Genomic DNA, 10,304 nt, shown 5'->3' with positions numbered 1-10,304 from the left:
ATGCAAATCTCACCCAGCCTCACATCACACTGAGTGCCCATCTCCTGTGTAAGCAGGGCTCCAGCTCGCACGGACTCTAAAGTTTACTTGATAGATTGCTCATCTGTGCTAGGGATCCAAGTCTCTGGGTGGAGACTCTCAGAGCCTTCAGGTAGACCTGCTACCCAGGTCAGTGTTCAAACAGCGTCCTGAGCAACAGCTCACTGAGCCCAGTGCCCAGTGGTGTCAGACCTCCCCGACCTGCAGGAAAAAATTCAAAAATACCACTGAGAAGCAAGAAAAGAGTAAGCAGACCGGGAAATCGTAGTAATCCCCAAAACAACAGGAAGGAGAAAGGATCAAGTATAAAATGAAATAGCAATAAGAAATCATAACCCCAAGCATGTGAGACTGTTGGAGAAATGGGAGTGATTTCGGCGGAGTTGCAACTCAAACTCAGCCGCCATCCCTGCCTGTGCTGAGCAGGGCGGCAGTGGCCTCCGAGAGGTCAATGCGGAGCCCCACACCCTCCAGAGGGTCAGTGGGCAGGAAGCCCCCGCCCTGGTGACCTGAGACCGTAGGGAGTCCATCAGACATCTCCATGTCCACAACATGTCCAAATAAGGCCCGACATTTACTTTTATTTCACAAACACCACGCAGGGGATAGAATGGTCTAGAAACATTGTTTTTAAAGCTCTCCTCCCCTCCAGGATGCTCCCCTGTAGTCCCCTGTAGTCCATGTTTATCTTGAAAACAAAACACCCCTGAGCACCACCCCCACCCTCTTCTATCAAGAAGCTCCCCAAACCTGGTTTGACAGACAACCCTCTTGGGGGAGCGGGGAGTGCGGAAGTAAAGGGAGTGGGGCAGCCTGGTGCCCTGAGTAGGCAAAGAGGAGGAAAGGGTTGCTGATATTTGCTCCAACGAACAGTGATTATCCTACTCCTCCCTGAAAAAATAACGAGTCCAAGGAATGTGGAACCAAGGTGAGCAGGGACCCACTAACTCTGTGAGCGATAGCCCCAGAGTGCCAAGCAAACACCCGTGGAAAATTAGGATCAGGAACAAGGCCCAAAACTCACCAAACTGAAGTTTTTGGAACATATAAATCTTTAGAAACAAGAGAGAAAATTGTAAAGATAAATCTTATTTACAACCCAGATTCTGGTCTCCAAATATCTCCCTTAAAGGGAACCCTAATGCCTTAGACAGGGGGCTGACCGGAGCAAGAAAAATAGCAGCTGAGCCTGAAACATCATCATGTGCCAAAAAGGCCGGCGTGGCTCAGTGGGTGAGTGTCATCCATGAACCAGGAGGTTACAGTTAAACTCCCGGTCAGGGCACATGCCCAAGTTTCGGGCTCGATCCCCAGTAAGGGACATGCAGGAGGCCGCCCATTGATGTTTCTCTCTCATCAATGTTTCTAACTCTATTCCTCTCACTTCCTCTTTGAAATCAGTAAAAACAAAAAATAATGGACACATGTCAAAGAGCTCAGGAGCCAGTGTGATGAACTCCCAATGGCCAAGTCTGGGTCAATTTGAACATCAAAGCCAATAATGACCTAGCAACTCTATATGACCCATGAATAGAATAAAAACTCATGAGTCCCATGCTGGTGGGATGCCCTCAGAAACACACAAACATCATGTCCACCCCTCATTGGCTGTTACTCCAGAGAATGTCAGTATCACAAAAGTCAAGAGCTGGACAACTGGTTCAGATTGAAGGGGAGTAAGGAGATATGACAACTAAATGCAAGATCCTAGCCAGACTGTGGGACTGGAAAATGTGCGCTCATGGCTTTTATGAAAACACCTGGCAAAACTTGAGCAGGTCGGCAGATTATGGTATTACAGGTAAGTGTCATGGTATCGATGTTAACTTTCCTGCTTTTGATAATTGGTTGTATAATAGAATATCCCTGAAGTACTTAGGGATAGAGGCATGAGCTCTGCAATGTACTCCAAGTAGTTGAGAAAAAAGCATGTGACCACAAACTCCAGGAGCCTTTGTACTTCCTATACATATACATACAAAATGAGCAGTTATCGCACAAATGTAAGTTTATGAATCTGGGTGAAGGGTAAATGGCATTTTTAAAACTACTTTCCAACTTTTCTAGAAGTTTGAAATTATTTCAAAATAAAATTCGATTGTTTAAAAAATACACACCTCAGTAGATGGGTGAACAGCAGGTAGGATATAACATAAGAGGGACATGCTAGGAAATTTGGAAGAAACATCCGGGAGACCTAGTATTTGTCTAATGGTAGTTCCAGAAGGAGGAAATTAAAAGGAGGAAGGAAATAAACAATGGAAGAAAAGTTTCCAGATCCAAGAAAAGGTGAAAAAGAACCTAATTAGTACTAGCAGAATGGAAATATATAGAAATGCACGTTTAAATTTCAAAAAGGAAAATTCTGCTTCGTGAATGAGAAACTAAGTTACACACCAAGCACTGCACTGAACACATCCATTCTCACTGGCCATGCGGTGCTGGGAGATCGTGGGGCAGTGCCCTCAGCGTTGGATTCTAGCTCCAGCCAAAACGCTAGCCCCCGAGGACCGCATCGAATGATAAAAACTGCTTTTTAAGTGTTTGAAGTGCCTCCCACAAGTGTACCACAGCCTTTCAATTCTTTCGATAATGTTTCAGTGTAGTGAACAGAGAAAAAAGAACAGATGGCTTCAACTGATTCAAAATTGGTTTTATAAAATGGCTTCCCCCTAAAAAAAACCCAAAAATCTAGTTTGAAAATATTTTCAATATCAGCATTTTATATTGACTTTAAAAAAATATATATATATTTTTTGATTTCAGAGAGGAAGGGAGAGGGATAGAAACACCAATGATGAGAATCACTGTAATCAGCTGCCTCCTGCACGCCCCCCACTGGGGATTGAGCCTGCAACCCGATCATGTGCCCTTGACCGGGATTGAACCCAGGACTCTTCAGTCTGCAGGCTGACGCTCTATTCACTGAGCCAAACCAACTAGGGCTTGTCTTTGAAATATTGCTAACATTTCAGGTTCCCTGCATGCAGTTTAGGATCCGGGTGGTGAGGTGGCTGTAGGGAGCCCTGGGGCATCGGGTGGCCCTGAACGTCCCTTCACGGGTGCTCGGGACACTCAATCAGAGTGATCGGACAAAGATCAGGAAGAGAAGGTTCAAAGGAGGGGTAGGTAGGTCACACATATTCCTTCTAAACATGAGAATGACAGTTCCTACCTGAAAGGATTCACCTTTCTGCCCTGCTCTCTGCTTCCACTGAGATACTGTGCACAGCCCTGTCTGTGCACTTGAGTAAGTTTCCTCGCCCTGACTCGCAGCCTCAGGGCAACCTGCCCGTTTCTGCTCACACCCTGAGCTCCCGGGATTGAAGTCCTCATGATCAGAACAGTGCCCATGCCATTGGGTGGTCTCTGGGCTGTGCTCCCAGAGCCATGTGCAGAGTCCACACCTCTCCCAGTGCCAGGAGGCAGTCACAGGACCTGGGACCAGCCATGCTCAGCTGGAGGGAAGCAGCCAGATGGCGCTCTCCAGGGCCAGCAGGAGTGTCAAAAAGAAATCCTCCAGGCACAATCTTTTACAGTTCTTATCTACTAGGCCCATTTTTAGAAAGGTAACCTAAGAAAATATACAAAGATTCCTGTTTAATGATGTTCAATGCATTGGTTGGTTATATTTTCTAAAACAATGGAAAGTAACCCAAATATTGAATGGGGAATTAAAAAAATATTCCATCTATTTGATGGACTATTGCATGGTCATTTTTTTAAAAAAAGTTATGCTTTCAATGGCTACATAGTGACACACTATGATCTTATATTGGAGAAAAGTATGCAGCAGGAAAACATTGGAAACATTCAAATGTAAATAGTGGTAACATCTGGCAATAGAATTTTGAATGATTTTATTTGCTTTTTTATTCTTTCCTATATTTTCCAAAATTTCTGCAATAAGTACATATTTTTATAACTAGAAAAAATATTTTTAAAAGAAAAATCACCTTTATTGTAATAGGCTTATGGCCCTTCTCTCTACACGAAGGACGGAGGGTCTGGTTGTCTGGGCACTTACCTGCCCCTGTTCCCACCCGGCTTTCTGGTCGCTGAAGTGCACACCTCAGGGACATGTGTATGTTCACTAACTTACTTTTTATGAAAGCTCACCAGACATGCATTCTGATATACAATACAATCTGAGCAGAGCATCACAAAACACATCACTGAAGTATACTAAAATAAGGTTATTTACTTAAAAATGATACACTGGACGTAACCTCTATACAGAACACAGCAATTAATGGTAAACTTAATAAGGCGCCTTTTAAAGCAGATGCTGACAAAATAAATGTAGTGTGTTACATACCAAAGATGAATATTTTTGGTGTTTTACAATTGCGTAATAAAACTGCTTAACTCTTCTTTCAATGTCTATGTACAACTTCCCTAATTAAGCTATAATGGTATTTTCATTTTATACAATATATACTGCATTTTAATTTTTAAACGGACAGGGACAACAGTCACTACAAGGGCTTAAATAATTCTACTGAAAGCATAGTAGGGAGCACAATCTACAATCACACCCCAGTCAATCCTTTGCAAAAGCAGTGTTTACAGACTCTCCCTCTGGGACAATCTCACAGTGGCCGCACCAACGCTGCCAGATTTACTCTGTTTCTATGAGCGTTGGTTATCTGCAATTTTCACTGTGATTCTCTTAACAGCTCTGAGGCAAGAACTGGTATTTTAACATCTGACCTAAGCAAATAATAAATATCACCACTTTTAAACAGTACAAGAGCTGCAACAATGCTTTTAAAAAAATGCGTATTTCTGCTGTTGAAATTATTTTAGATACTTAGAAACATTTCAAAACAACGTGTATGAAGTGAAATATGACTTGAATTTATAAAATATTCCCTGGAATAAATTATTCAATATAAAAGTTGATTTTGTGCTAACTTAGAGATGCATAATTCTTTAAAAATTGTATTGCATTTTTGTTTTAAACATAAGCAAAAAATCTGGGGTAAATGGTGCTATTTTTTTTTTTTAGTAAATAATTTGGCACATTCTAGGAAAATAATTTTCAAAAATAAGTCACTTTCTAAGTTTAGAAATACATCTGGACATTGAAAAGGCAACATGAATTGTTGATTGAAATATTTTTTGTGAAACTATTTCCAGAAAATTAGATTCCAATTTTATATTTCAGAAACTTGTTCAACAAAAAAGCACAGAGAAAGCTTAAAGACATTGAAATCAATCCTAATGTGCCTTTAATTCCAGAGATGTTTACAGTTATCTCTAGATAACTGAAGATTAACTTCTGTAATATTCTGGTACCTTTGGAGTTTTGTTTTTATTTTAATTATTTAAAAGGATGACAGACAGGAGCCACATGTTTTTAAAATGCTCAACTGTGAGACCAAATAATGGTTTCTAAGGTTTTTCAAATTATTAACTATGGTACTATATCATACTTCCTTCCTCTTTAAATATTTCACTTACTGGATGAACTTAGAAATTTAAGAGTAAAAGTAAGAAGGAAAGAAGTTTCATGCAACATTTTTTAACTTTAAAATTTCAAATAAGTCATCATCTGCTTTTTAAAAAACATGTTATACTAGAAACAAGTCTCTAACATTAATTCTTGCTATCACTTTTAATAATCAATTTAATTTAAAAAATTAATTATCATGGGCTTGTACTTACACACTATCTGTAATGTTTTGCATCCACATACTATTTTAACATTTCTAAGAATAGTGCTTGCCTTTTCTTATGTATCTTCTTTACTATTAAGATGACAAATGATTTTGAAGATTTATAGTTTGTCAAATAAAAATAAATCAAGGTTAACCTTAGCTTAAGTAGATCCAAGCTAGTAAGTATTCTTAAATGCATGGCAATTTAGATAAAAGTATCTATGAATCTCACTGTCAGGAGATGGGAAACGTTCTGAAGGAGCGAGTTATCTGGTACTACCTGCCAACATGTAAACTCACTCACCCTGATGAACATCTCAAAATTAAATGATCTTAGATGAAAATTATTAAATTCAGTCAAAACTATTAAAGCAAAGTTTAAGTTTGATGTCAGTATATTAAAGTTTCACCCTTCAGGGCCAGTCAGATTTTTGGTAATGAATGGAATCACGCTCTGCTGTCCCCCCTCTAAAGTGTTTTGACCATGTTGCAATATAATCACATTTATTTTATGCTCTAGTCAAAGAAAACTGTCTTACTTTCTGCGCCTAGGAGTTGTTTTATCAGACTAAGGCATTGACATTTAAAGGCATTACAGAAGTATAAAACGTTTAAGTGAATCCATCGCACACGCAGCGTTTTCTGGAGTAGCAGCTACACGGGACAGACATCGCCACTGACCAGACAGTGAACTCTGTGCCGGATTCTTCATTGTCTTCACAAGTTACAGAACAGAAATCATAAAACCAGAAATCTCAACTGATTCAAATGTCTAAAACAGCTGTTAATGAACTTGTATCATCTCTGAAATAGAAATTTCTAATGAGAGGGCCCTTTCACAATGGAAAAGTCGAGAGGATATATCTTAATGAAAGTCTGTGCCTGAAATGAACAAACTCTTGGGTTTAATATACTATTTTGAGTGTATTAGTTCTAAAATTCATATGTGGTTCTACTTTATAACATTTTCTTCTGATCTTTTATTTTTTCCCTTAAGGATGAGGTGTGAGGTACACGTGAGCTGGTTTCTACAACAGTATAGATGCATGTACATATAAAAAATATGGTTGTAAAAGGAGCATGTATTTTGCAAATAAAGCATATTACACACAAAATATAAATAACTTCCCTTTTAAACATTACTGAGAATAAAGAATACAGAACCTGGTTATAGGCACTTAGCATCGCTATCAAACGCAGTCATCAGTAACTCACTTCAACAAGAAGTGTTTCTCACAAGATCATGGCGTTGGAAGGTCCAACTTTGGACAGGATGCTTTCTATGGCAAAATAGTAATTACCAAAAAAAGGAAAGATGGTGGTAGGAGAAAAACAGTCGAAATTTTCAGGCACTTTAAGCTTTTTTGGCCTTTACATCAACTTTTATGTTAAAAATAAAGTTGGTGGAGAAGCTAGCTCACTTTCAAGGTAAATGGCTTTTATGTGATTGGCGAATCTTGGTCAGATCATGCATTTTTAAAGCACAAAACCAACAGCCTCTAATATCTTCCTGGGTGGTCATAAGTCATATTTTCTTCTAATTCGATGGCAGCAGAGAAATCCTGGCAAGCACGTGTGTGTACACACCATTACCAAGGCCTGACAAACTATTTCTCATAAACTACGCAGCGTCCTGAACAGATGATAATCCATAGGCTGTTTACAAAGGTCGAGTACAAATCAATGCGTTTCCTCAGGCAGGAGGCAAGGACACATTCCTCCGACTCTGCTGAATTCACTGGTCTTCTTAGGCTTTCACAGAAAGCACCCTTGTACGAGCAGGTAATTCAGCACCCAGAGTTTGACTGGAGACTCACCCATCAGGACTGAAGTCTCGATGTAGTTCATAAAAACCCGATTTAAAAAGGCATCAGAAACCACACTTAGAGTAAAGCTGTCCATAGGTAAAGAGTGAAGTTCTGGAGTCCCCAGCTCATACTCTGCAGAGCACGGAAGGTGCCCAGGGCAGCCTGTGAGGGTAAGGGGAGGACAGAGCCTGAAACCGCGCAAGCTCCTTATCCCACTCTACTCCCTCTGTGCCCTGGAGAAGTCGGTCGAGCGCAGTCTGGAGTTTCTCCTCAGGATTGCTTCACTGTCAAATCTTTACATCTTGGGATTCAACCATCTTTGCCAGCGTCTTCTTGATCCGCAGAGCCGTGAGTCTGGAGGCCGGGTTGTGGGCCCAGCATTCTGACATCAGCTTCAGCACTGCTCGAAGACACTGAAAAGCAAACAGAATGCAGGGAGCAGGTAAACATCTCTGGCCACACTCATCATCCCTCCCTCAGGGGACTGGGTTCCACGTACCTCATCACTGTTCCACCTATTAGACACAATTGGCCGCAAACGTTTGACACACACAACCTCACGCATGTCTTCATACGATGGGTCACTGGGCACCATGTTGTAATATGGCAGTTGGTACTCCTCTACTATTCCTGCAGAGGAAACAGCGGGCACAACAATGGTGGCCGGACAAAATATACCAATCTACTCAGTGCCTCGTACTAAACTACGGAGCTAAAACTGACTCCTACATAAGGAAGAAAAACAGAGTGGGTCATTCACTTTTAATAGTAAATGTATGTTGTTCTCTTTTTTTATGTCTAACTAGAGAGGCCCGGTGCATGAAAATTCGTGCACTCAGAGGGGGTTCCTCAGCCCAGTCTGCACCCTCTCACAATCCAGGACACCTCAGGTAGGGTCCCTAGGCCTGGCCTGAGATTAGGGCCTATTAAGGCTTTCCTTCCCCCGGCTGCAGGCAGCTGGCCCCACCCCCATCGCTGCCACTGCTCGCCATCTGTGCAGCGCTATCCCCCCTCCCCACCCCGGCCACCAGTGGCCTCCCTCTGCAAGCAACAGGTGTGGGGTGTGATGGCTGGCTGGCCTGGGCCTCCGAATCACCCCTAACCACTGGTCTGCCTGCCTGATCACCCCTAACCACTCTGCCTGCCTGCCTGATCGCCCTTAACTGCTTACTTGGGGGCGGGGTCAGCCCAGCAAGAGGCCATGGTGGTTCTGGTCTCTGGTTGTTTTGGTTGTTATGTTTATGGTGGCTGGCCTTTTATTATATAGGATTATTTCCCCTATGCCTATCAGGACCCCCATCACAGCTACGGACATAACAATATTCAAAAAAAAAAAAGCAAGGGAAACACTTACTTACCCTAAATGTTAACCTAATTATTTGTTTCTCTACATTGTTCCTACTAATAGGTGCAGCAGAAAGACAGCCTGATATGTAGCAAAGAGAAAACTCAGTAGGCCTTAGACAGCCATCCTGGGAAAGGCTGGCCTGCAAGGCTGCCGTGCTGGTGTCTGGGAACTTGCAGGCAGGCAGCTCCCCAAGTGTTGAGAGCAGTGCATGGGGCCTGGACTCTTTGTGCAGACAGCAGGGTTGGTGCTGAGCACCTGCTCGCGCTCTGCATATGGAATTTTGGAACACGCTAGGCAGAGGGCGCCTACCTGACCAGCTGCCAATAAAACCACTGAGAACTAAGTCTCTAACTACTTCCCAGGTAGCAGCATTTCTCACATCACACGCTGGAGGAATTCAGTGCATCCTCTGTGGCGCCCCTGGGAGAGGCCTTTGGAGGCTGCTGTCCGATTTCCTCTGAACTTTGCCCCTGGCACCGTTTCTCTTTGCTGATTTTGCTCTGTATCCTTTCACTAGACTAGATGTTAGCTGTGAGGACAACTATGTGTGTCCTTCCAGTGATGTTACAGACCATGGGAGTGGTCCAGGGGATCCCTGACATCTCAACTATGTAACAGGAGCGGTTATTTTCTGAATGAGGAGGATGCAAACCTAACGGGAAACACCCCCACCAGTCCTACCCCCTGTGATGCAGCGCCGAGCCATCTCCCAGATGATCAGGCCGAAGCTGTAGATGTCTGCCATGATGTAGGGCTGGAAGTGGTTCTTGTTGAGGCTCTCGTCCAGCACTTCCGGGGCCATGTACCGCCGGGTGCCCACTCTGGCGTTCAAGGGCACGTCCACTTCATTTGTATCGCTGAGACAGGAGGCAGATGATGTCCAGGTTGATGGTTAAGAACAAAACAGTTTTTCTTCCATTTTTGTTGTATTTTATAAAAGTCAGACTCTCCCCCCTCCCCAAATGAATAATAAAAATCTATCTATCTTTCTAAAACTCCACATCCTTTTATCAGAAACTATTGAGGCCAAATATATTTTTAAATTTAACATCTTTCAGAGTTTATAAAAGTAATATACCCTGTAAATATATGATACCAATCCCAGACCTTCCCCAGCAGAGTCTACAGCAGGACACTTCACAAGCTTACTACCACGTGTGCACTGAAAGCTAAGCATGAAGTTGCTATCAAGCTGGATAAAGACAAGATACCTTGCATGAGTACAGGTAGTTTTGTCACCAAACAAGTGTGGTGTCTCTCAAAGAAAAAGGACAATATCGAACGTAAGCTAACATGGTGGGTAATTGTGTCCCAGAGCAAGCGGAGGTGAAGGGACACTGAGCAGAGTTATTTGCCTGTCCGTTCTCCTGTGACACAGGGTTACACTTCCTTCCTGATAGGTCCAGCCAATGCGGGCGGGTGCAGTGGTGCCTACATAGTCACACT

The 10,304-nt window shown here is 42.5% G+C and overlaps 1 protein-coding gene across 5 annotated transcripts in view; it reads right to left on the bottom strand.

The window, feature by feature from the left end:
* Positions 1-3,882: 3,882 nt before the first annotated feature.
* BMPR1A (bone morphogenetic protein receptor type 1A) overlaps positions 3,883-10,304 on the bottom strand; it is a 191,842-nt gene continuing 185,420 nt past the window's right edge. For all 5 annotated transcript variants that reach the window (XM_059662046.1, XM_059662047.1, XM_059662048.1 and 2 more), the window contains 3 exons: positions 9,540-9,715; positions 8,010-8,140; positions 3,883-7,923 (listed from right to left, as the gene is read on the bottom strand). In XM_059662046.1, the coding sequence (XP_059518029.1) occupies positions 7,798-7,923; positions 8,010-8,140; positions 9,540-9,715 (433 nt within the window). In that variant the 3' untranslated portion in view covers positions 3,883-7,797. The remainder of the gene's footprint in view (positions 7,924-8,009; positions 8,141-9,539; positions 9,716-10,304) is intronic.

This window comes from Myotis daubentonii, chromosome 13, assembly GCF_963259705.1.
Source record: "Myotis daubentonii chromosome 13, mMyoDau2.1, whole genome shotgun sequence".
Classification (NCBI taxonomy): domain Eukaryota; kingdom Metazoa; phylum Chordata; class Mammalia; order Chiroptera; family Vespertilionidae; genus Myotis; species Myotis daubentonii.
The sequence above is the reverse complement of the archived record's forward strand: the minus strand, read 5'-3'. Positions and strand labels throughout refer to the sequence as shown.